General features: G+C 49.0%; 3 protein-coding genes across 4 annotated transcripts; 1 reads left to right on the forward strand and 2 right to left on the reverse strand.

The window, feature by feature from the left end:
- The first annotated feature begins 291 nt into the window (after positions 1 to 291).
- LOC122386148 (probable sphingolipid transporter spinster homolog 1) lies at positions 292 to 11,007 on the forward strand. Of its 2 annotated transcripts, XR_006257341.1 has the most exons (13): positions 475 to 631; positions 3,426 to 3,677; positions 4,625 to 4,762; positions 5,789 to 5,899; positions 6,165 to 6,327; positions 6,677 to 6,806; positions 7,061 to 7,222; positions 7,548 to 7,667; positions 8,041 to 8,114; positions 8,383 to 8,467; positions 8,876 to 9,073; positions 9,293 to 9,869; positions 10,826 to 11,007. XR_006257341.1 is itself a non-coding variant. In XM_043375059.1 (12 exons), exons 2-12 carry the CDS (start codon positions 3,463 to 3,465, stop codon positions 9,376 to 9,378), a joined length of 1,482 nt encoding a protein of 493 aa, XP_043230994.1. In that variant the 5' UTR covers positions 292 to 631; positions 3,426 to 3,462; the 3' UTR covers positions 9,379 to 11,007. The 2 variants fall into 2 exon arrangements, 1 of the variants encoding a protein (XP_043230994.1); XM_043375059.1 differs by having other exon boundaries at positions 292 to 631; positions 9,293 to 11,007.
- A 628-nt stretch (positions 11,008 to 11,635) lies between these two features.
- LOC122386144 (cytochrome P450 2C31-like) lies at positions 11,636 to 13,799 on the reverse strand. Its single transcript, XM_043375054.1, has one exon. The coding sequence runs from the start codon at positions 13,542 to 13,544 to the stop codon at positions 12,054 to 12,056; it is 1,491 nt and encodes a 496-aa protein (XP_043230989.1). The 5' UTR covers positions 13,545 to 13,799; the 3' UTR covers positions 11,636 to 12,053.
- A 1,843-nt stretch (positions 13,800 to 15,642) lies between these two features.
- LOC122386145 (protein obstructor-E-like) lies at positions 15,643 to 24,944 on the reverse strand. The gene is made up of 5 exons (XM_043375055.1): positions 24,646 to 24,944; positions 17,295 to 17,501; positions 16,854 to 17,057; positions 16,338 to 16,551; positions 15,643 to 16,023 (listed from the first exon to the last, which is right to left on the reverse strand). The coding sequence occupies exons 1-5, from the start codon at positions 24,689 to 24,691 to the stop codon at positions 15,981 to 15,983; spliced, it is 714 nt and encodes a 237-aa protein (XP_043230990.1). The 5' UTR covers positions 24,692 to 24,944; the 3' UTR covers positions 15,643 to 15,980.
- Between the last annotated feature and the right edge of the window lie 1,404 nt (positions 24,945 to 26,348).

The raw sequence follows: 26,348 nt of genomic DNA on the forward strand, positions 1-26,348 counted from the left end.
AAGACATATTCTTCGATTCTGGTTCAGTTTCAGGGGCTACCTTCGGACAAGGTGATAACCTGACGTGATTACAATCCGATGACGCGATGTTTGGCAGCCAGGGTGAGGGTTGCTGTAGTTGGGGAGACGGGACGTTGGGCCTCGAGGCCACCACAGCAGCGGCTCACCAGTGATTCGCTGAGCTCAGCCGCCCATAGCCAGAGGGTGAAGGGAATTACTTCCAGGAACTCCGTGCCCCATTTCTCATTATTCTCGTTAATCGGTGTCCAAGCGGCCCGGAACACTAGAGATAGTCGTCGGTACACGATATTAGAGTCACGGTAGGATTCTGAGGACAGGGCTGCAGTTGGAACCTAACCCATGGTCAATACAGTGGCAGACACTGTGACACGACATTGCATAATACATAGTAGACCCGGCGGCGCTGGCAGTGGTGGTGCCTCCACCTACCGAGCGCCGGCCGAACTGTGGCCAGTGACTGTGCGTTCCCGCCGCTCCGGGCCGGTCGGCTGATCCGCCGGTCAGAGGTCGGCGGCGGCGCGCGCTCTGCCGGCAGACAGGTCGCGGTGTCGAGCGTGCCGGGAGGGAGGTCCCGGTCGGACTGAAGGGAGGCGGCTGAATCAGCGGTCCGGTGAGTGTCTCTCCGTCCGACCCGTTCTCGGAGCTCAGCGCGGACCCGCCCTTCAGCCCCACCCCTAGCCACCACCATAAGGTCGCGTGCACCTGTGTACACACTGTGCAGCAGCATGTGTGTGATTTTCGTATGTGCGTATTTGTGAACAACTTGTAATTCTGTGCATGAGTGGAGGCGTGCACGCATGTATGTGCATTCGCTTCTGAAGTGTACAGCCTTATGAACGGGTTTGCGATTGCTCATGGGTCGTGATTATTTAAGTTTCCATTGCCGTGAGCTATACTCGCCATAATCAGTGGCTTTCAGCGTAATATTCTCAGTGTTATCTGTATGCGATACGGGTCAAGTGCGAACGACTTCTAGGTCAGGATTCCTCTCCCCCCTCCCGAACTCGGGTGGTGAGATATGGTACGATCTTTTCCGAGATGACTGAGCACTTTATTCGTTGGCTCCCCACCTCCCTCACCACACAATGGACCTCGCCGTTTACAGCTCTCAGACGCTATGGCGCCTTTTGTTGGGTGTCTGTCTGTTTAAATATAGGCTTCCACTAAATTGCGCCGTCACGTCCCCAGTTCAAGGTGTGAATAAATTGCCACTGGTGTCAAAGTGTCACTGGAATTCAAAAATCTCGCAGATTGAGATATCCGAAATTGTAAATGCTTTTAACATTAACGGTGACCGGGCATTGGTCTCTTATTGATATCCCTAACCTGAATCGCTTAGAAATAACTGGCCTGCCAAAACTTTTATCCGCTTTACAGGTCGTTTGGTGGGTCTGTTGGGCTGAGTTATCCCGCAGACGTTCCTTGCTAGGCGTATTAAGACGGTTGTGTCAGCACTCAGCTTATACTAGCCGACGGGACGGGCAATTAGCTCCCACCGACCTCTGACCCAGAGTGGAAGCCTCAGTGTGGTGCGGTATTTCCATCGAGCTGTTGACGGCTCATGAGGCGTTGTCCGTGTCGGCTCTCCCGGATGGAGGTGTCGCGTGTTGGACCCTGTCTACCGACGGACTGCGCACTACCGGCGGGCGACCTGCCCCGCCTCGGGGCACCGTATCTGATGGATCGTTGTTATCATTTTAAACTCCGACGGTCTCCGACGGTCTCGATCTCCGACGGGTGCCAGACGGACACAATATACACGGATTTCTCTGCGGCTTTCCAAAGTGTTAATCATAAATTACTCCTGTTCAAACTATCCGAGTCTTACTGTATTAGCGGCAAAATTTTGGATTGGTTCGTCTCGTACCTGTCGGAGAGAGAGCAGAGAGTGATCGTGAATGGAAGAACTTCTGAGTGGGCTAAAGTAAAATCCGGAGTTCCGGAAGGGGCCCTTCTGGCCCCTTTGCTTTTTTCTCTCTTCATCAATGATTTGCCGATGGTTGTGTCGTCGTCCAAATGCGTCATGTATGCGGACGACGTCAAAATCTACCGGCAAATTTCAACTCCTGCTGATTGCGGCCTCCTTCAAACCGACCTCATCAACATTTGCAAATGGTCCACCGATTGGTGTCTTTCTCTCAACGCTCAGAAGTGCCTTTCGTTCACGGTCACTCTCAAAAGAGCACCCATCTTACACACCTACCTTGTCAACAGTTTCCCCCTTCAGCGTGTCGCAGAAGTTCGCGATCTTGGAATTGTGCTGGACTCTAAACTAACGTTTTCGGCTCATATTACCAGTTCAATAGCAAAAGCAAACAGAGCCCTCGGACAGCTATTCAGATCTTTCCAGACCGGCTTGCCCAGACAAAAACTTGATCAGAGGGCTCTGATAGCTACATATTACGCAAACGTCCGATCTATTCTTGAATACGGTAGTGTTGTGTGGTCTGGCGCAGCCAAAGTTCATTTAAAACGGTTAGAACGAGTCCAGCACAAATTCCTTATGTGGTTAGCAGCTCGGGCCGGTGGCACGGACAGATCAATTTGCCTGGAATACTGTCATCTTTTACACTTCTTCCATGTTTCGTCACTCGAGGCGCGGCGCATTCAGTTCGATCTTTTATTCCTGAAAAGCATTTACTCTGGACGCATCGACTCGTCTTTTTTATTAGCCTCGTACGCACTACATGTACCAAGTCGTCCAACACGGAACGTCCAGTTGTTTAATGTGCCGTTTGCTCGAGTCTCGACGGTAAAGACAGGAACTTTTACAAGGCTGGCGGCCCAGGCAAATGATTTTATCGCCAGGAATCCTCAGGTGGATTTCACGTCGGATACCTTTATCTCTTTTAAATCATTCGTCGTGGTCCACTGCAGGAACATGCCTTTGAGAACCGTGTCTTAGAGATTTTAAAGTTTGTTTGTACTTTTCCTATTCTTATTGTTTTTTTTCTTTTAATTTAATTTTATTTTTACTGTGTACTTTTATATTATATCCTATTATTTTAATGGATCTCTTTCATGGATCTCTGTATTTTTAAGTATCATCTAATTGCGAATGAGTGCTTAGTGTTTACCTTGTGTGTGTATTTTATGTTGTGGTATGACTTCGCCTGTTAATGGGCCATGAGCCTGTTGGCGATTTATTTGAATAAATAAATAAATAAATAAATAAACGGACAGGCTCACGATCCTAGCCGTGCCCCGCGTCCAAGTTTGTTTAAACGGTTGAGGTGTGAAGCAGTAAAATTATTTGTTATTTTAGATACCGAAAATGATTGTGTTGCACATGCTCCTACTTCAACTTAACTTTGGGGACAGCCCTCGTATTTAATTGAAGCCCGTGTACTGTTCATTAAAACGTTCCGATCACCATCACAGACTGACCCGCGCCGTCGCCGCAGTGACCTCTGTCGCCCTCGGTGTGACCCGTGCGGCGCCATGTGGGGTCGGTCCCGGCCGGGCGCCTGGTACCGCTGGTACCACCTGGCGCTCATGACGGCCACCTACATCACCGGCGAGCTCTCCCACTTCTTGGTCGGCATCGTCAGCCGCCAGATGGCGCAGGAGCTCCACTACGGCGACATCGGCTGCGTGGAGCGCGAGAACGCGACAGACGCTGGCGCCGACTGCTACACCTTTACCGACAATACCAGGTAACAGACGGAGAGACTGAGTCAGGCCCGGCGCCGACTGTTACACCTTTACCGACAACAGCAGGTAACAGACAGACGGACAAACGGACTGCCGGCTAAACATGCAGACGGACGGACAAACTGAGACAGACAGACAGACACATTAAACTCGCATACTGCCACAGTTCCGGGGCTGGTAGCTAGGCTCGGGCTGCCCGGCTCCGACGTCCGGAGCCCGAGTGGGCCGGACACAGCGACACTGTTAATGATATCGCCCCCCTTGTGATAGCTACCAGGAGCTATCCACTGATGGTTTCTGAAATTCCGGAGATGTGGTGTGGGGACACGTACTCAGTGTCACCCTGAACAGAGCACGGCCAGACAGCCACACCACGATTGTTTACTTATCTTATGACACATGCCAGGGCTCGACGCACGCGTCGAATATTTGTGTGCCTAAGGCCGCACCGCCGCACCGGCGGTAAACGGTTTTGTTTATTGATCAATGATCAGTGGAGGTTTCCGGGGGTGTGTCAGTTGAATAAATCTTAGAAACTGCATCAACGAAATCGTTTATTTCCTTTCTTGCTGAATGAAATCATGCAAACGCCCTATGTTGACCCCTACCCAAAGAGGTAGCTCTGAACTGCTCCCCGGACAGCTTCACTGACCTCTGGATGGACCTTCCCGGTCAGCTGGGTTAACCTCCCGCTCGCCGGACAGCTGATGTGACCTCTGGACTGACCTCCCGCTTCCTGAGCAGCTGACCATACCTCCCCGGGCAGCTGCACCGCAGTGGACTGACCTCCCCGGACATCTGTAGGGCAGTGGACTGACCTCCCCGGGCAGCTGTAGGTACCGCTGACCTGACCTCCCGCTCCCCGGGCAGCTGCCAGCTGTACGGCAGTGGACTGACCTCCCCGGGCAGCTGTAGGTACCGCTGACCTGACCTCCCGCTCCTCGGGCAGCTGCACGGCAGTGGACGCCTGCGAGTGGACCTACACGGGTCTGGGCATCCAGTACCAGGTGCTGGCCGGGCCGGCCTTCATAGGAGCCTTCACTCTCGCCGGCCTGGTGTTCGGCAGTCTGGCTGATTCGTACAACAGGTAGGTGAGCAGTGACACTGACACACTCCTTCAATAGGTAAGTGGAACAATAACGTACCTACTCAGTACTCTCGCTCACGGCAGCTCACGGCGGCTCCTATATCAACACGTCAATGGAACAGCAATGGAATCCTGTAATTGGGATACCTATCTTATATGCAGAAAACAAAGATTTTACCCATTTGGTGCTTATTGGGTGGGTTCGATTGTAGGTTCGTGTTATATTCCGTTATCTGTTATCAACGGGCTAAGGAGGCTGGCTCGCAAACGCTGCGGCCAGCCGCCCAGCCTCGGTTCAGAGCGCTGCGGCACAGTATAACTTCCACGGCTTTCAGTCATTGCGGTACAGCCTATCTATACGCTCACTCACAGCTCAATGATAAACCACACGGAAAAGTTATCGCTTACAGAAGCGGAGTGGATGATATCCTTTTCTCCTACTATACATTAAATCATGAAAAGGAGGAACAAGAACGTTTAACGTTACATGTTTGATGGTAAACGTTTACTATTTACCGTTTACCGTTTTTAACTTTAAACGTACAGATACTTTTAACCTTCGAGTGAATGTGATTATTTTATCTCGTTCCGTCACAGAATGCTATGCAGCTATCAATGTTCTCATTTAATAAGTAATAGCCCTTTTTGGTTAACGTATGTTTTGATATCAGTGCAATTTTAATCAGTTTGAATGCCAAATAAAAAATACAATTGTCCTTTGATAAACAGGTTTAATAAATTTCTGCTGAATGAAGAATGACTAGCCGTATCAAATGCCCTGATTCTTAATTCAGCCTTTGTATTAAAAGCTGAAATCAATAAAACGCTAGACGTTAAACGACTTGTTAGACGTTTTCTAAACGATTACTGTTACTGTTGAACTACTTCAACTCTCGGCTTGGACCGGATTGAGTGCTGCGTTGTTTGGTTAGTTTGTTGTCTGACCCTGTGTAGCTGACTCTGACTGTGTGTTGTTGTGTTACTCTGTGTGACTGTCTGTTATTCTCTGTGCGTGTCGGTCCTCAGACAGCGTCTGCTGACGTTCAGCACCGCCCTGCTGACCGTCTCCACCTTCCTGATGGGGTTCGCCGCCGAGTACTGGCACCTGGTGCTCTTCAGAATGTGCACCGCAGCCGGGTGAGTGCACGTGCACGGACCGGCCCAGCATCGAGCCCGTGGCCAGGGCCTCCCGGGTGGGATGGTTGGTGCGCTCTGTAGCAATTGAGGGCCGGACCATTCGAGAAGGACCACCATTTAGGATAAGTGTTGGGTTGAGTCGTTATTATTTTCGCTGACAACGGCTGACGAGCTTCGAGGGATTTCTATTTATTCGCTGTCTGAAAAGCTGCGTCTCGCCCGATCCCGCCGCATCGCGCCCTCTGAGTCCCCTGTGTCCCTGCAGGGAGGCGGGTTTCGCGCCACTAAGCTCCGGCATGATATCGGACCAGTTTCCGCCGCAGCTGCGCGGCATGGCTATGTCCATCTTCACCTGGGGCATCTACTTCGGCTACGGCATCTCCTACGCCATCGGCAACTACGTCTCGGCGGCCGACATCATGGGACAGGTGAGCAACCGCTTGGGACGTGATACGAACTTGCTTGCCAAGTGCTCGGATTAATTATAATTGTTTCGTGTCCGAACAAATGTCGCCGATACGCAACCGAACGCTCATCCACGGTCCGGTTGCGTGCCTGTAGAAGCGGGTCGTATTTAGTGGTCTGGAGCACTGACCCGGTGCCCGGAGCACTGACGCGGTGTTCGGAGCACTGACGCGGTGTTCGGAGCACTGACGCTGTGTTCGGAGCACTGACGTGGTGTTCGGAGCACTGACACTGTGTTCGGAGCACTGACGCGGTGTTCGGAGCACTGACGCGGTGTTCGGAGCACTGACGCGGTGTTCGGTGTTGGGACAGAGCTGGCGATGGGCGTATTACGTGGCGGCCATTCCCGGAGCCGTCCTGTGCTGCCTCCACCTGACGGCGCACGACCCGCGGACCAGACAGGCGGTGCTCAGCGACGGAGAACACGACCTCTACCGGATAAGTACGGACGAACGGACGGCGCGACGGCGATAAGCGTAACATCACATACCTACGGGATATAACCAGGGCTATGCGCCATAAAACAGTTCTCATACCTACCGAAATATCTATCGTGTCTATCGTATTATTGTGCCGTTTGCTCAAGGACCCAGAGTAGCGTGGGAAGGGGGGCGCTGTATAGTGCTACCGTATGATCCCTGCGCCTCTGTCCGATGTCCCGTCCCGACTCCCAGCGCCCCTGTCCGCTGCCCACAGAGACCTCGGAGTCAGAGGCGGCACCGGTCGCCGCCGCGGAGGCCGCCGAGGGCGCTGGGTCGCGCGCCGGCTGGTGGAGCCGGTTCGTGGTGGACAAGCTGCGGGTGTTCCTGCAGCCGAGCATCCTGCTGTTGCTGCTCGGCGCCTCAATGCGACACACCGGTCAGTGCCAAACTGCAAATTTGTACTGGACCAAAATATAAACTTGTCGGTGATACTTTTATTGGACGATTTTGAAATTCCGTGCTTGGGGTAGCTGATGATCACAATATAAGTGCATGGAGCAGTATACATATTTATGTTACGATTTACGAGTGATTATCCTATTGATAGCTTACCTTTTGATAACCATGGTTATAGTGAGTAACCTCTGAGTTATCCTCGTTTTTGTCGAAATAGGAATATCTACGGCGCAGTGATAAGAGGGCGTACACATACCGGTTTAACTAACAAGTCCATTTATCCGATTGTTTTGTCTACCCCGCAGCCGGGTTCTGCTGGTCGACAAACACTCAGCTGTACTTCCAGACCTACTACCCGACGGCCGACCTGGGTCTGTGGCTCTCCTGGGTCAGCATCGTCGGCGGCTCCATCGGTGTCACCGTAGGTCAGTCCTGTTTGTCTGTCTGTCAGTACCCAGTCAGTCTGTCCGAATCTGATGGTCAAGCAGCCACCGTTGCGTATTTTTGTCCGATACGGAATGCAACCAGTGAGGTCTGTTAATTTGTTTGTTTTGCTCGTTCGTTTGTTTGTTTATTTGTTTGTTTGTTTGTTTGTTTGTTTGTTTGTTTGTATGCACGTGTACGACAGGGGGTGTCCGTCAGAGAGTGTGACAGAGGGACTGCTGTGTGTTTCTGTGTCCGATGTAAGTAAGGTCAGTGATATCTGTCCGTGTCCGGCAGGCGGGTGTGGTCAGTGATGTTTTGTTCGTGTCCGTTAGGCGGTGTGGTTAGTGATGGTTGTTTGTTCGTGTCCGGCAGGCGGTGTGGTCAGTGACCGGCTGGTGAAGCGGATCGGACTCCGGGCCAGGATCTGGGTACTCTCGGCCAGTCAGGTAGGAACGGGAAATACGAGACTCCCTACCTAAGAGCTGCAATATTAAAGCTGGATCACCCAGTGGAATTAGAAAGTTGAAGGCTGTTTGCAATCGGACATTTAATTTCGCTGATTTTGATATGAAGCCATTTCCAAAAGGCATGCCTCAAGTAGTCAATAGTAAGGCATGGAATTGGCTGTTTCGTACAAGAATTGCTCCGTTCCGTTTCAGTTGGGGTCCATGATTCCCACACGGTGCCACTTTTTACGTTCCCGCTCCGTTTCAGCTGGTGGCCACGCCGTTCGCGGTGGGCGTGCTGTACTTTCCGCCGCAGTGGTGCTTCGTCAGCCTCCTCACTGCCTATCTGTTCGGTACGTGCAGTGTCGCGTGCCATGACGACACTCGTATCGAATTGATTGATTAGATCTTATTAAATCCTGATTAGATAGCCTGATTAGATCCTAAGATCATGATGTGATATCCATCCCTACTGATCGTTTCTCTAAACAGGCGCTCGGGCGGAGTATCCTGTAATCGTCAAGTCTGAATGCCTGGGTCTCGAATACCTATCTATAGGTGGTCAATAAACATAGACTGTGAACATCCCTTTCAGCAGCATTAATCTCAGTGTGATCAATGTGGCAGAGAAGACCGTAAACGATGCATATGCTGGCATTCTAACTATGATGGGATAAACACCGAATGACACCGAGGTAAATGGCCGTATATGGACTATGACCGCCGTGCTGAGTGTCCCCGTCTGCCCGCCACTATCACAGCCGAGATGTGGTTCGGAGTGGTACTCGCCATCGTCGTCGAGCTGGTCGAGCCCGACGTCAAGTCCTCCACGGTCGCCATCTTCCTCTTCATCATCAACAACGTGGGCGGCAACATGCCGCTGGCGGTGGACGGGCTCAGCGACGTCATCGGCTACCGGGACGCCCTCTACGTGCTCTACCCGGGCATGTACTTCGCCAGTGAGTCCGGACGACCGTGCACACGGCCGCACATACGCGTGATATTTATACCTATCTCCCAGCGCTCTGTCTAGAGTATAAAAGTCTAGAGTTTTATAGCATTGGCTAGTATTAAAAATAAAAAGTAAAATGAAAAATATTGGGTCGATCTTTTACTTCTCGCATGCAAAGTGTGAGGGTAGGTATTGTATTGACCCTCCCCGTTGCCTCTCCGCCCAGGTTCGGTGGTGTTTCTTCTGACGGCGTTCGCGCTCCGCCGGGACGGCCAGCCGCCCGCCGCCGCTCAGGAGCTGGCAGAATCATAACCGACTCTCAGGTGCCGTCCTTTTGAATCAATTAAGGCTTTACTCGCAGAGTTTCTGCTCAGCTCTCAGCCTGAGTTCACAGTGTGTCTGAGCTCTCAAACTACAAACCCCAACTCCCGGATAGCTCAGGAAACTGAGAGCCCTCTGAGAGCTCAGACGTCAGCTGTTAGTCGTTACTGTAAATGCTCACACTCAGTTCGCCAGTTATCGTGATCTGCTCATTTCGCCCAGTTCGCAATACTGAGTTCTTTAGTGAGCTGCTGGCGACTGGTTGCACTTTGGCCTGAGTTTCGAGTGCTGAACAGGACTTACATGCTCTCTTACATGGAAGCAGAAGCCAGAAGTCGTCCCTGCCACGAGCGATGGATCGTATTACATGCGTAGCTGATTATATATGGAAACTGTGTCGTAGGGACGATTTTGTATTTGTTCATGTTGTCACAGATATGGACTGGTCGTTTGGGCCGACGCCTGCTGTTTCCAATATATAGGTACAGGGTGTCCAGAAAAAAGATACTACGGAAATTAAGTCGCATTCATTAACGCACGTGCCGATTTTGTTCCAAATTCATGTGCTTATAGTGCAAGATTTGGCAAAACTCATGAGCACTGTAATGCGTCGTTGCAAAGTTGTCTGCTTGCCCTCCGAGATGGTCAACATGACCATCAGTCACCTGCAGACTGTGCTAGTGCTTGAGCTGATCCGCCGTAAGGCCGCTCACATTGAGTGTCTGCTTTGAGGAGCTGCCGCAACTAACCCAAGGCCATCTATAGAAGGTACAGTCACTCCCCCACCGACCAATCAGAGACAGATCCTGAGTGACGTCACCCCTGATGCTCGAAAGGGGTACTCCATTCCTTTACAACGTAAAAATGACTAACTTCATTTGAAGATTGCTGGTGACACTCTACACACATCGCTCAACCATTGATGGCATTTGAAAGTCCAACTAATTTTCTAGCGATAAAAAAGAGCAGCAATATGCTAAGAAATGGCCGGTTTTGAAGATGTAGACGATTTAAAAACCCTCTGCAGTTGCAGGAAAGCAACGTAAAAACGCATCGAGCTTATATTTTTACTATGAATAAATCATTTTTCAGTAAGTTTTTAGATATGGTATCGATTTATTCAACAACTTTATTACAATATTTTTATTACTTGGAACTTTATTTCAATATAATATTTTCAAAAATGGCAACTGTTGGTAAGTAGCTTTGAAGCGATTGTGGCGCGCCGCGCCATTATTGTCCTGAGGCCCCCATATGATGTCATCAAAAGTGGAGTGACATGGGCCTGAACTAACCAAAGAGTTTACATGCCATGTGGCACCTGCTGTCTGTTTTGCCATATTTTGGCGAATACAAGCATGTGCCATTTTAAAATGTAAGGTGTTTATTTTCGGAATTACAGCAAAAAATTATAGTATCCGTTTTTTCTGGACACCCTGTAGGCATTTTAGATATTTTGTGTTGTTACTCGTCAATATATTCAAATAGTATGGTGCAAAATATTATCCTTGGTGAGGAATGTCAGCAAGTAAGCACAGTAAAATGCCTTGTATTTTAAACTTGCTATTCTGATAAAGAGCTGTGCTCGAATTTATCAATAAACAAGTGTTTTTGCTTTAACTTTTTAAACTACGAGGAAAAGGTCACTAATTTAAAAGACATTATTTTCGATCTAAGCACTGAAATAAATTCATGATATGAAGATATTTGTTGTAAAAGAGATTTGGTGCAGATTTGGTCAAATTAGGTGCATTCGCCAGACAGCCCGTCGTGAAAACGGCGGGTTTTGGTGTAGTGGAAAAGGTACAATTCGGTACTTATCACCGATATTCCGAGTAATGGCTGATGACCGTCAGGCACTGCATGGTAGGTAGAGAAGCATTTTTAATCCGACAAATCCGAGACATAGAAATAGCTCCACAACTATCTTAGGCCTAACTATGAGGAATCATTAGGGCTTTAAGTTGAAAGGACTTGACATAATTTAGGTATGTACTGATCGCCGAACTCCCCAAACTAAGCCGATTCTAAGGAAATGCATAAAAGCGACATTAGTGCATACGTTTGCGCTTTAAATAGCCGTTTCCGTTTACGTTTAAAAGCCGTTTAAAAAATGTGGGTACTTGACAATGACATCACGATGGTTATCGTACCTATAATATTTGTTTGTCACATAACAGCGCTACATCATGGAGATATAAACAAGCAAACAGATTAATTGCGAATTGATCAAAGCAAAACAGAGATCTATTGCGACAAAATTTGTATTTGGCTAAAATCTTCTGGTCCTTGCATTACAGTGCTAATGCCCTCGGTACATTTCGCTCTGCTAATGAGTTTGCTTGCCTTGCAATCAACATCGTGTACCGTAAGGAGACGGGTTGTAATCATTCACTCGACTAAAATAATAACCGTCGATACCTTCTCGATATATGTACAGTGCCGTCCCAAACATGTAAAATTGTGGACAATACCAGCGTCCAGCATACTCGCCAACGACCTCGCTTCTTATCCCCGGAGCCCGGATACACAAGGGGAACGGTCCCATGAAACATCGTTACGGCTCCTTGTAGTACACATAATTAGCGTTCGAGGCGGTGAATATCAATACCTTGAGTGCTGCTGCTCCAGTCGCCGGTGCTTGACGGCGCACATCTGGAGACTACCTACTGCTGCGGCTGTGCAGCCCGTGGCCGACAGATGAGTCGGAACGGGTGCGGCGGCAGCAGCGCACCGTAGTTGCCGTCCAGGTCGAGCGTCTCCCCTTCGACGGGCTCGAACGTGAAGTGCTGCAACAGCGAGACGAAGAGCAGCAGCAGCTCGGCCCTGGCCAGTGGCTCGCCCAGGCAGAAGCGGCGGCCCACGCCGAACGGCATCAGGTGTTCGTCGCGGCGCACGGAGCCGTCCTCTCGCAGGAAGCGCTCGGGCCGGAACTTACCCGGGTCTCCCCAGTGATTCGCGTCCATGTGCACCGCGTCCAGGTCCATGAGTACGACGGTGCCGCGCGGCAGCGAGTAGCCGGCCAGGTGGCAGTCGCGCGCGGCCGCGTGCGGCACGGCGCGCGGCAGCACGGTGGCGCGCCGCATCACCTCCATCAGCGTGGCGTCGGTGAGTGGCAGGCGCGCCCGGTCGGCGCCGCTGGGCCGCCGGCCGCCCAGCTCGCGGTCCACCTCGGCCTGCACGCGCCGCTGGGCGGCCGGGTGGCTGGCCATGTAGAGCAGCGCCCAGCTCAGCTGCGTGGACGTCGTCTCCATGCCGGCAATGAACAGGTCCATGCCGGTGACAGCTAGGTTGAGCTCGGTGAAGCCGCGCTCGGCCGCGTCCGTCGTCTCCATCTCTATCAGGAAGTGGTCCATGAGGTCGCGCGGGTGGTCGCGGTCCAGCGTGGCGCGGTGCTCGGCCAGCAGCCGCAGGAACGTGGCGTTGATGACCTCTCGCTGGCGCTCCAGCGCCGAGAAGCCGCTCCACTCGGGCACAATGTGCCGCAGCCACGGCGCCATGCCCAGCGGGCTCGTCGGCCTGATCATCTCGAAGAACTCCTTGACGAGCTGGACGTAGAGGCGCGCCTCCGGGTCGGACGGGTCGATGCGGGTGCTGGCCACGACGCGCCACAGGATGTTCAGCGCGGTCAGGTTGAAGTACCCGAGCACCTGCAGCGGGCGTCCCTCCAGGAGCTCCATGTCTCGCCGGAGGTGCTCGAACTCGCCGAGGATGCCCTCCTCCATGTCCTTGCGGCCGAGTCCCAGGTCGCGCAGGTGGCGCAGCGCGAAGCGGCGCTGCTCGCGCCACACGGCGCCGTCGTTGAAGATGATGCCCATCTTCTTCATGTAGCTGCGGACGAGGAGCGGCAGGATCTCGGGCCGGCCGCTCAGCTCGGGCATGGCGCTGGCCTCTCGGATCAGCTCGTGGCTGCACAGGTTCACTATGCCCAGGCCGGTGGGCGAGACCGCGCCGTTGATGTCGCCGTAGAGACGGCGCCGTTTGCGCAGCGCCTGCCGAATGCCCATGGTGAACAGCTCCAGCGTGGCGGACAGCGAGCCGAACACGAGCACGCACGGCGGTCCCGGCGGGAAGTTGGCCGGCCGCTTAGGACGGTGCACCCACACCCAGGCCAACAGGGCGGCCAGCGCCAGACCCAGCCAGAGTAAAGCGGCCATCACTGCCACGGTGACAGGCGAACCGCACAGGATGGCTCACACTCGGTACGCCGCTGACTCCAACGTCACTGCCGACCCGGACCGGTTATATAACTAGCGGCACAGGCCACACCACACCACTGTCTCTCACAATCCTCAGCGAGTCTGGCTGGGAAATTAGCCCGGCGTATCTCCCTGCAGACCCTCGCTGCAGAGCAGCTCTCACTGCCGTCTCAGCATCGGCACACACTGTTTACACATGCCCTCCGCCGACCGACCGACTGGCCAGGCGCCGCTGACTCCGTCCCTGGCTCGGTAATCCAAGGACAAATCAGCGTCAGCTCGCGTCGGTACAATGAATTGACGGAGGGCATTGCCAGTTGCCACCCTGGATATCGTTGAGCAGCTTCCATCCATATCAGCTATGGCACCGTTGTGGTGGGCAGACGAAATACAGCTATGGCACCGTTTGATTTTGTTCATTCAACATTATTTGAAGTAATGGTAGAGAAACCGTGGCTTTCAATGACGTATGTTGTAGGCTGTGCCCAGCTGGGCCTCTGAACTTCCAAGCTCTGCTAGGGGAGGAGGGGGGGGGGGGGGCGTGAACCGTTCTAACTCGTCTCCTGGGCCACGTAGCGACACGCGGTGAGCGACGCTCGAAAGGGCATCAAAAGTGAAAAAAGTTTCCAGATCATGTCTAGGTCAGGTCACCAGAGGTCAATCTTTTCTGCACATGTTACGAAAAAATCTAACCAGGCCGTTGAGGTCAGGTCACCAGGTTACCTCAAGTGACCGTACGTCAGGTAAAGTTCCAATGTTTGGCATAGCTACACATGGTTACGCCGATTGACCAATTGATTTGAAACTTTCAGCAATTGATAGAGGCAACAATATGTAGGCATTATGTTACGTACCTACCTATACCTATCTCAGAATTTCTCTGGTTGCAGATAAACACGAAACATTGAATCGGAAAATTGCACCTGTGACCCCTCTTTATGTCCTTGAGGTCTTCTCAGGTCATGAAATATCCGCAACAGTTTTTCGACAATAGCTTTTTTTATTCAGCTTCACGTTACGGATTGACAGAACTGATATCCAATAGAACATACTCCGGCCAGGTCATGGCCTTGACTTCTGGTCAAATTTGAAGTTGAACTTTAGGTTAAATTATAATGCATTACCTACAACGCGTCTCGACAAGAGAAATACGATACTGGTAAAATTAATATGCAATTTTTGAGTGAAAAGTTATTGCAAAAAAGCAGTCAAAGCAAAAAACTGTCAACGTCTACAGTTTCTGCCCTCTGTCCTCTGCAGTTGAACAGTTGACGTGTGGTCAAATTAGGTACTCAAAACTGTTAGGTATATGATTGAGAAAGAGCTTCAACAGTGCTTTCGAATATCTTTCTCCGCGGCGATATAGCTTCATTCATTTTCGAATTACATGCGCCGATTTGTGAAAAAAAATATTGAAATAGGCGAAACTTGATCTTTGGCGACCTTTGCTTTGGCGACCTGACCTTTGACCTGACCTGAAAAATGACTGAGGTTATTCCGTCATGAATTTTAATTCTCCTCTAAACACCGCTTACCGCGTATCGCTACGTGGCCCAGGGGCCGAGTTAGAGGGAAGGGATGTTCAAACACCTCCCCCCAGCAAGCAGGGCGTGGAAATCTATAGGAGCCCTAGCGGGGTGCGGGTTAATAATGTCCTCAGATTACGCCTTACGGCCTTAGGTTAACAGTTTAGGCTCGAGAGTGCAATAGCTGTCGAAGTTGACGTTTGTGGGGAAAATATTTATCTGCAATAACTTTTCACTCAAAACTTCACATCAATTTCACCGGCATCGTATCTTCCTCGTCCAGACGCGTCGAATTAACTACAATTTGACACTAAAATGTCAACTTAAATAATCCGACCCATTATTATCAAAGTGAGTTCGGTGGCATGGCAGTCGATCCGTTTCGTAGGTCTGTATTTTCATCGTTCTAGCATGTCTTTTTCAAACGGTATCGTCGAAAAAAGACTGGAGACATTTAATGGCTATTCGCTACGCTTAGCTACGTTCTTTTCAATCGTCGCAATATGGTAGATACCACATAAAATGCGATATTTCATTCCAATACTTTTTATTCAAACAATCATCACGCAACACGCGACATCACAACTGCATCGCAAGTGGACGAATTCGTATAACACAAACAATTTTTTGATTCAGGCAGTACACAGTTCTAACGCACAAAGCGATGCATCACGAATACATGCAACATTAGGTAATACAAGAAGCATGCAGGGTTCGCGTCAAACTTGTACACTGGTGTTTACTATTTTACCTGATGATTCATTGAAAGTACGCAGGCGAAACGGTCATAGACCGTTCGGTCTAACATTTTGCCACAAGGAGTGGGCGTGGCACGCGCGAGTGAGTTTGTGTGGGGGCTGACACAGCCTCATGCCAGCTCCTCCTCGGGAAGAGGCTCGTAATAGTTCTCACTGAAACAGAACACACACAAGGCGTCAGTGAAGGTCAATTGAGGGTGTAACGAGGCAATAAGGGTGCAATTCAACGATTCTTAAGCATTGTCGATAATCTAATCTTGCATTGCAATCGGTGTTTTCATGCCTGTACGACGCAGAGCGGCTATTGATAATGTTCAATGAGAATGAGAATGAGAATGGTCACTGTCACATTATCCCTAGAGAACTGACAATTAATTGCCCACGCGATAATGTGTGCATTTTAGTATAATATGACACCAGTCCCCCCCCCCCCCCCGCCCTCGGGGACCACTTTCCGGCTGACTCACCATCCGGGCACGTTGATGGGGTCGTCGCACTTGCGCGTGATGTCGTTGAAGACGGTGCCGACGGGGCAGCCGCCCAGCTGCGGCGTAATGCCGTTCAGACACACGTAGAACAGCCGGCAGTCCTCCGGGTGCAGGTAGGTCGGGTTGTTGTCCCAGTTGCCGTTGGCGTCCACCGCCTTGGTGGCGTCCAGCGGGCACGAGAAGTCGCCGATCTCTGCAGCGGGGGAGGCGGCCGTCAGCTCTGGTATGGGGTCGGGTCACGGGTCTCGGGTTGCTGCTTTACCTCATTTGACAACGCCCGACCCTAGCTACTTCTTCCGAACGACAGTCAACGCCTTCCATAAATGGTGTGGAGGCCTTTTAACGCCTTCCTTTTTATTGTCCTTTTAGTGGTTCGCAAAAGCTATGCTGAATGATAAGGCATGACCCTCAAAGATCCTTGTCGGATCATGGAAAAGACGGTGATTCGACCTCCCCCATTTGTTTTTAAATATCTCCTCGTTATTCGTTACTCACTCTCCCTGGACTCGCAGTCGCCGCGGCCGGCCGCCTCGGGCCACAGGCACTGGCGGCTCTCGATGTGGAAGTGCAGGCCGGACGCGCAGGTGGTGCGCGTGGCCACGCCGTCCTTGCAGACGTAGTAGACGTTGCACAGCTCCGGGTCCGGGAAGATGCCGTGCTGGTTCGGACACTCCGGGTCGATTCCGGGAATGGCCGGCTCTGCGTGCACACAGACGGAACGATGTTAGCACATCAGAGACGGCAACAGTCGATTAATATTCCCAAAGATTGGCATAGCAGAGACGGTAACATACGCTCAATGTTCCCTCCCAAACAAGGCTGCTCGATGAACATCGGGTCTGCCTGCACATCTCACTTGTGAATAAAGTACATATATAAATGAAAAAGAAACACGGCATGCGCTTCCCCATAGAGCCAGATGCAGTTTTCACTTACGGAGCTGCTCGCGTCCGGTGCAGTTCACTTTGAAGGCGTAGTCGCAGGGGTAGATGTTGCCGCTGAGGCGCGGGTCGAACGCGTGTCCGTCCTGGCACTCCATGGGCTCGGCCTCGCCGCGGTTGCAGCGCCAGAAGTAGTCGCAGTACTCGGCATCCTCGTAGTCGCCGTACGACTCGGGACACGCAAACAGCAGCTCGTCTTGTGCTGTGGGCAGAAACACCGTCCGTTTAACGCTGGGTGACCGAGAGAACGGTGATTTGAAGGGATTTCGGATCCTTCGCCGCCAGCCTGTACTTAATTAGCAAAAAGTGGCTAGCTGTTCTTGATGGGTAACCGTTTGTGGCCAGTCGTATATGTCGTTTTCAGTTGTTATGCCTGCCGTCGCGCCGGTGTGAAGACTTGGGAAATATATTTTCTTAGAAGTTCACTGTTGCAAGATCATTACCGATTTAAAAAAAGCTGAAATCGTTAAAATTGTCGACGGTTTCACTTAAAAAAAAAAATCGAATCGAATCGTTCAAAATCGCTACAATGTTAAACATAAAACGTTAAAACGTTCAAAAACGATAAAACGAAACGATAAAATCGTTTATGACTATACTGATAAGTAGGTTAGCAAAGCACATAAAATTCCTAGCCCTTAACAATTTGTGTATAATATAGATAGCTATCGGAGTTTTCATAAGGGTCACGTGAGGTCAGGTCGGTCACGTAAACTCATCCTTTTAAATGAAGAGAGGGGACTAAAGATAGTTAGAAACTTAATTAAGCGGCGAGTTTCGCCGAGTTCATCATTACCCTATCTCAATCACATTGCCTATCTCAATCACATTGAATAGTAATTTTTCATGGTCTGGCATTTTAGACCGTGCGTGATTAGTCATATATGGCGGTAATAAGGTCATTTGAGGTCATGTAAAATTTCAGTTAACAACTATGATAGACATGAAGCTCGCACAGGAACCATTGATGAACCACATTGAATCTCAGGAATTACACATTAGCATGTGAAACGCGTATAATTATGTGCATAATGTAGCCGGTATGTTGGTAATAGTTCAAGGAATATCGTAAATTAGGTAGGTAGGTGCTGTAAAAATAGATGCTCACTCAGAGCAGGTTGACCTGACTTTTCGACTTGTCGCGATGACAACGGGTGAAGCGGCGCCACCCCGTGCAAAAAATAAAGGCCGGGAGCAGCGGCCGGCCGTGTGTAGATGGGAATGTTCGATAGGTCTGCGTCACCCGGCTGCCGGTGCAGTGGGGCGGCGGCGCCTGTCTGAAGGTATGACGGCGGCCGGCTGCTGATGGGGAGGCGCCAGTGACCAGCGATGGGTGGGCGCCGCCGCGCCGTTTCACTGACCCTGAACAGTCTTGGCGGAGGGTCGGGCCGCCGCCCCCGGGCATACGCGACGTCTCGGCGGCTCGCGCGTCCCGTCACCCGTAGAAAGTGAGCGTCAGAAGTAAAAGTGCACGGACCTGTCAAGGCCACTCGCGTAAGGCGCCCGTGCCTCTGGCGAAACTGAAAGGTGTCCGAGGGTCGACTGATCTCGGAGACCTACCGGGCTCGTTAATATGCATGCTTGTGCTGCAAAAACCGGGCTGCAAGGGACGGGCGAATCTGAGAGGTTGGTCAAGATACGATTGGAAAAGGAATAGGGAACGAGCTTTGACATGAAGGAAATGGTTATTTATCTGTTATGGCTGGCCAAGTATCATCGCATTCATCATAGCTGACAAGAAATAGCCAGGAGGAATTTATCTGTCCATTTCGGTAAGCATTGGCAGTATGATAAAGTTCCAGGTAATTTTCAGTCTCTTTGAAAAGGAATCGAGCCATGGCGTATAAAACATCAGTGAGGGCGAGGCGTTGGGAACACGCCTATTTTCGGTACCTAATTATGTTCTTACTAATGGGCGCCATAAACATAAACAACACCAGTTACGAGAGTCACAAAATCACACGTTTCTAGGACCGGAGGTAAAATATAGATAATTATATGCATTTACGTAACAGGCGAGTAAACGACAAGCAGGAATTGGAAGAAATGTCGGAAGTGAAAAATGCCGTCTTTCATGACGTTTTCCAGGTACGTACGAATGTATTATAAATGATAGTAGATGGCATCCCGTGACCCGTATAAGCTTTTCACAAAACGTTTATAAAGCTATGACGTTATATAATGTTTATAAAATGCTACGGTACATTTCGGCACTCCTTTGGTAAAAATTAATTGTAAAAATCAAATTGCAGCCAGAAATAAACTTTCCAGATGCTTCCAGCTCCTATAAAATAATTGTCATTGATTCGGAATTCGGACTGTTTCGGAATTCTACCAAAACTTGATTCTGAATAGCATTTTTGCTTTTGAGAGACTGCGTATAGGTATTTAAAATATCTGGACACATCGTTTAAATGTATCATTTAGCACACCGTTTAAACAACGTTTGAATGAACTTATTCGAACCTCATTTTGTCTCGACCACATCATTTTAAATCATGGCCCATGGCTACACTATGCGTTTACTGGCGAAAATGCAACCAAGTTGCAAGGCAGGTATAGGTACCGTAAACCGGGGTGAGTTGATATGGATTTTGAGGTTTTTCTAGATTTCTTTAAAAGTCGCATTCATTTACGGAATTCTTTTTGTTCCAGTTTCATGGCACATGCCTTGGGGAGGCAATCAGCAAAAATGAAAAAAAATGTATATATTAAGCCCCTTTTTTAAAACGCCAAAGTTCATATCAACTCACCCCCTGGGGGGTGGTGAGTTGATATGGTATTGGATTTTTCAAAATTTCTCGGCTAAAGAAGCTCAGAGGTGAGTTGATAAAATGCCAGTGTTTAAAAAAAGGATGTGAGAACACATCCTAAAAGAAATCATCAGAAAAATGGTAGTAGTTTGGCAGCAGACCGCACATTCATGAAAACGCAATCATGTCCAACACAGCGCTATCAAAATTGCTTGATTTTAGCAGCATCATTTTTTCGCTTTATGATACTTAGTTTTACTTAGAACATTCTGAACTTGGCTAGTCACGTGTCCTCAAGCCAACGGTATCAAAACTGGCAATATATTTTGGAATTACAAGTGTATTTTCTTGTAATTAAAACACATTGTCAGTTGCGGGTCAAGGTTGATATGCCTCTGACAGAGATAATGGATTGAAATGAAAGAATACACATACTTCTGAGCTTTTGTTGACTGGTAGTCAACAAAATATTAATGAAGTGAAGTGAAGCGAATCTAATTCGGACTGTATTCTATAAGGTGAAATAAGCGACATAAAACAGAATTCGGCATCAAAAGCCAAAATTAACCCTCGCACTTATAGGCGGGCGAACGGACCACCTCGGCTTTTCGCACATAACTCGCGCAAAAAGCGGCCGATCACGACGAAACTTTCAGTACCTCTCGAGTTTATCAATTTTACACATGTTCTAAAGATTTCATGACCCTGCCTCAAATGGTTTTTGACTTGTGACCTGATTCTCGAGACCATGCTTGGCCGGAATCGCGATTTGGCGTAGTCGGCTCACATTATCCGCGCATTTCCAGTCTTTTTGTGATTGTAAGGTCCAAACATGTAAATGATGTTGGTCCCACGCAGTATTGTGGGTGTCAACTGTCAAGGTCACCTGAAGGTCAGGTCAGGTCATTGACCTTTGGTGACCTCGGATTTAACATGCATTTGATCATTTGTGAAGTAGGTTTAGTGCCTTCGTAACATGTTACCATGGGTGGAGAATGTTTGAAAAAGTTACCCCGGCCGGCGACCGATAGTCGCGGGAAGACGATATACTCACGTTGTTCTCAACGGTCATCATCAAACCCCTATTCTGACGCATGGAATAGGATGCTGTGTTTGCTCAAGGATGAGCGTTGTATCCGACACCGTATTATTCATAACATTTTTGGAATGATCGAAAAGGCAATTTCCTTTTAAATTATTATTTCTTTTTACTTAAACTTCCAATTTCACACCGAACCCAAACCAAACCATATGCCATTTTGAGTACCTAAATGTTGCGTTTTCAGCTTTTTATTGTGTCTCAAAATAGCTACAAAAAGACAACTCACCATAGTAGAAGCTTTACAGAGAAATTGACAGATCGAACCAAGCAAAGCACTAAAATAGGTCACTGACATCCACGGGCGTAGCGTTTTTCAATGTTGGGCGGCTCTTATAATACAAACAGGGAGTCGATCCAGGAATATCGACCGGTCCCGGTCTCGTAGCTCAGTTGCTAGAGCGTTGGATTCCGCGTGGCGAGAGCACGCGGCCCGGTTACAACAGTCCGAGTTCGAAGCATGATGGCCGCTCGGTGTTTATGAGCACCCTGACGGGTACGCTCATAAACGGGTGTGGTTGCGGTTGGTGGCAGGTCAGTTGAAGGCAATGAGGTCAAGCAGTAGTTTTGAAAAAGTGCGCCGAAGGCGCGCCAAAATTTCGAAACTGAACAGGATGTGAGAGCAATCTTGGCATTGGCGACCACACGCGGGTCTTAGGGTTGGAGATTATGGCAAGTTAAGTAAATGGTAAATACCTACCTGATTTGCAATATTACGCCCATGGGAGTCAACATTCGAAGAGCGTGAGTTTTCTTTTCTCGTATGGAGACAGCTTTTAGGATGTACAAGAGTAGAAAAGTTACCCCGGCCGCGCCGGGGTAGGCTGAAAGTTACCCCGGCCACGGCCGGGGTGGCCGGGGCAGGTTCTCCACCCATGCATGTTACGACACCGTCAGTGGTAGCTGACACTTGACACTCTCTATGGATAGCCGGCAGGACACCTACTGGTTGACCTGACCTGACCTGACCTGGCCTAAATGTACGAAGACATATGTGATCAAAACTAACATGACATTCGTGATCAGCAACAGCCAAAAAATAATAAACTTGCTTTACGAGCTTCAAATAACCCCCTATTTTCCCGAGTTCTGGGTAATTGACCTGGCCTGGAAGATTAACCAATGACCTAGGACCTTAAAGTTGGTTATCATCGGCTTCCTCGTGTCTCAGGCAACACGCTCATTTTTTCCGCGAATCTCTAGCTCCACCAGGGGCCAAACGACGATGGGATTCCAACGGACCCCCCCCCCCCCTATACGTTAAACGCTGGCAAAACACGAATACGGGCGAGGGCTAAACACCAGTCAATTTCTTTATATTGTTTGTTCCATTTCATTTTGTCACTCATTCTCGGTTGGCAACTGCCAAGCAGGAAAACTAATCAGTTTCACGAGATCAGAATTCCCGCGCTGTTAGCCATACAGAAATGACAGTTCTGTCATTTTCGAAACTACGAATAATTATAACAGTTTTTTAATCTGTATGTAATATAGGTGTTCTATAGTGCTCCTTTGTAGCTTGTAGGGACCCATCTTGAGACTTGACAGGGAGTTGTGCTGTGCCTTTTGCATGTTAGGTATGTCCACAGAAAAAAAACTTTGGGGTTACTGATGTTAGTTGTCGGACCTTCGTCCCCGTCTTGAGTTGAGATGTTAGTTTCACAACGTTTCGGCCAGTTACTCCCCGGCCGTCGTCACTCGTCAGGTGTTCTTTGACCCTCAGAAGGACCTGGATGTTGGTGGCGTTGCGCCGTACGCGTCAAACAGTTCGAAAGCTCCTGTAGTCCGCGGGAATCGAACTCGGGTTTCCCCGGTGATGGTCCACGGTTGTAACCACTCCACTATCGAGGCAGATTTGACTACAGCCGGAGAAGTTACTGGCTGAAACGTTGTGAAACTAACATCTCAACTCAAGACGGGGACGAAAGTCCGACAACTAACATCAGTGATACTAGCAGGCCTCGTCTCAAGCATTCAGAAAAAAAAACTAAAGCTTTTGGGGGTTGATGGAATGATGTGGGGAAAGAAAAGGAGAAGAGTTGGTCTAATTGACTTTGTCTTACCTGCAGACCCATATTTCATGCTAATTTGCATGCCTACCAGCCTGGTATCAGCTTTTATCATGCATATCAACTCACCACCTGATGGCATATCAACTCACCACCTGTCACTTTTCTTAAAATTATAAAAAAGCGTTGTTATAGGTGAAACCCAAAACTACCTGGGATCAACAGTAAATTGATGGTAGTTTCTTTCCCAGTGCATGTTGTTTCATGAATATCCACCGTCTTTGCTGTAGGGTGGGGACTTTTCCTTAGTTTCAAAATCAGAAGAAAAAAGGACTTTGAAAAAAGTAATATGTTAAGAAGGCACTGCACCACATGCATGCCTTTCTCAGCTATATGCATCACTTATTGGTTGCTTCACTTCACAGAAAAATAAAACTGAAAATTGGTTTACAAATGGATGAGCAGCACACATTTTAACATTTTTCGAGCAATTTATATCAACTCACCACCCCATATCAACTCACCCCGGTTTACGGTACCTAATTGTTTCCCCAATATGAGTTCAAGCCGACCGAAACAAAATGAATGATTAGTGATTATAAATCAAATATGTTACGGTAATCCGATAATATTTTTTTTCGGGTTAAACTTTTCTTCAAATCTACAAGAATAAGGTCATTATAACTAAAAAAAACTAGGCCAATAAAATATTTGCCTAGTACATACCTATGAATCAAGGTTATTGAAAGCTGGGTAAGTACATAAGATGAGCCACATGATTATTTGTCATTGCACCAACAATAACTCGTTAAGTTCTAATCTTGCACATAGGCGGCGGAACGGGGAGGGCACCGGGGCACCGTGCCCCCCTTTGATTTTGACATTTTAACATTAGCCCTATGGGCGTTGCATGGAAAGAATAAGACCAAAAGTCGGCAGTGCCCCCCCCCCCTTTAATTGAAGGTGTTCCGCCGCTACTGATCTTGCATTACATTTATACACCAATTCATGCAAATTGCCATGATATATAAGAGGCAGGTGTGCCTACTATAGCTATCGTTAGCATACATTTTGTAGGTAGGTACTCATTTGTTAAGGGTAGGCCGCATCTGCATGTTCTAGATGATGAATAAGGGCTAAGTAATTCACACCAATGCGTTACTCTAGCAAGCTGAACCCAAAAACGACGACCATTTGCCATCGTCTCCTTCTAGGAACTTGTATTAACGATAAGGCAGGACATTGATTTTTACATGTTCAAAAACTTGTTGATTTTTTTTTCTAATTGAATATAGACCAGAAACTTTAATAGACCCATAACCTCCGTCGAGCAGCATAATTCGACCTTTGGTAACCTCGAGTGGCCTTATGCTGATTGACGTTCGTATAGGTATGGGCACACAAACTGATGCATGAAGCACAACTAACTCACGTCATACATGTAGGTATCGAATGCCGCCCTGCAGCGTAGCCGCTGCTGCTTACCTCTGGCTGCCGAGGCCACGCACACCACGAGGATGAGGTACAGCATGCTGGCCAGCGGACGGACGTGCGCACTGTCTGCGGGCTCAGCGGCAAATGACAGCGGCGAGACGAGCGGTGAAGGCAGATCTTCGGGCGGCCCCTCGGCTGGCAGCAAACGCGGCAGCACTGACGCAATGAGCACCGCGGTGGCGGCATTTTATCCGCGCTGGTTACAAAATGAGCCGGCCTCCGCGGCGCCGCCGGCAGCGCCGGTCCTGCCGGCGCGCGCGCGGAGAAAGGGGGCAGGTCGCCGCCGCCGCCGGCCGCCGCCCCCCGCCGTCCGAGCCAGGCCCGCCCGCGTCCATACATATTCAGCGCGGGCCGCGGATGGTCCGCGGCGCCACGTCCGCGCAATGTCGACTGCGCAACTCAGTCGAACGCTGCTCAGTAGTCAGCGCAGTTCGGGAAGTACAGGGTCTCATGATGATTCATTTTGCTTACTTCCTCGGTAAAAGTGCTAGACCAAGAGAAAACGTTATCGGCTAAAAAAAAAAAAAAACACTGATAGGCTCAGTTGAATTGAAATTCATTATTCAAACGACAGGCGAAGCACGAAAAGCTATCGGTGTGCTAGATCTCAAAACCTTTGAAACCGTCTCCTTTTGAACAACGTACGCTATTTGAACATCGCGTCGTCTAGGCGACTATCAATAGCCTGAAACACAATAGAGATAAAATAACAAAGTAGACCAAAGCACTGCATATAATGTCCAGTAGGTATAGGGAAATGTTCCGAATTCCGAATAGCCCGCGCCCTTCAATAATCAATACCGCTACAACGGTCCCAACGCAGCCTTTTGATCCGTTAGTACGGCGAAAGTCTTTTTATTACCGATTTCTTTGACTTTTTGAGCACACATTTTCTTTTAGCTTGCACCTAGACATTTATGTCCAAGGCGTATGTCGAATGTTGAGATCTCGCAGCCCTTCAGCTAAAACGTCAGTTGGGAAGTCACTTGTTCCCTTTTGCAGCCTATACCTATGTTATTCACAGGCAGTTTCAATGATATTACGTTGATTGGTTCAATGAGTCCTTTCGGGCATTCCTTTCGGAATCAAGTTTGCATACCTGATTATTTATGAATGCTGCCAAAACCAATTAGGTATCATGATTTAAAGGTTGATGTTCTGTCCTTGATACGTAGCCGAAAACGGGCTTATAGTATGCAATATAACTGCATAGGTGCAACAAAATGGAGGAAGAATTCGGATTTCATTCATATGCGTACCTAGAATAAACTTTATTAATATTTGGACATTCCTACTCCATTCATATTTCCTTAAGACGGTAGGGTAGGAAATCGGAAGGGGACACTAATAGGAAGATTTATGTCTCTTTTTATTGTTTAGTTACGGGTTACACTTGGTAGTTGGTAAAATTATTCTTAGCCGTTTTCACGACAGCTATCTGGTATACATTTGGTTCACATTTGGTGCAGATTTGGTCAGATTAGACTCAATGTGTTTCTTATAAGTTATCAGCTTGGGTTGCACCATTGCTTATACCTATACCTGCTTTTCAAATCATCAGACATTATTTTCGATTGCCTAAAACAGTGAAATAAATCCTAGATGTTTCTTATAAAAGAGATCTTGCGCACATTTGGCCAAGTTTGGTGCATTTGCTAGATAACCCTTCGTGAAAACGGCTATTATATGTTAAT

Source organism: Amphibalanus amphitrite, unplaced genomic scaffold (assembly GCF_019059575.1).
Source record: "Amphibalanus amphitrite isolate SeventyFive unplaced genomic scaffold, NRLGWU_Aamphi_draft 000241F_arrow, whole genome shotgun sequence".
NCBI classification, from domain to species: domain Eukaryota; kingdom Metazoa; phylum Arthropoda; class Thecostraca; order Balanomorpha; family Balanidae; genus Amphibalanus; species Amphibalanus amphitrite.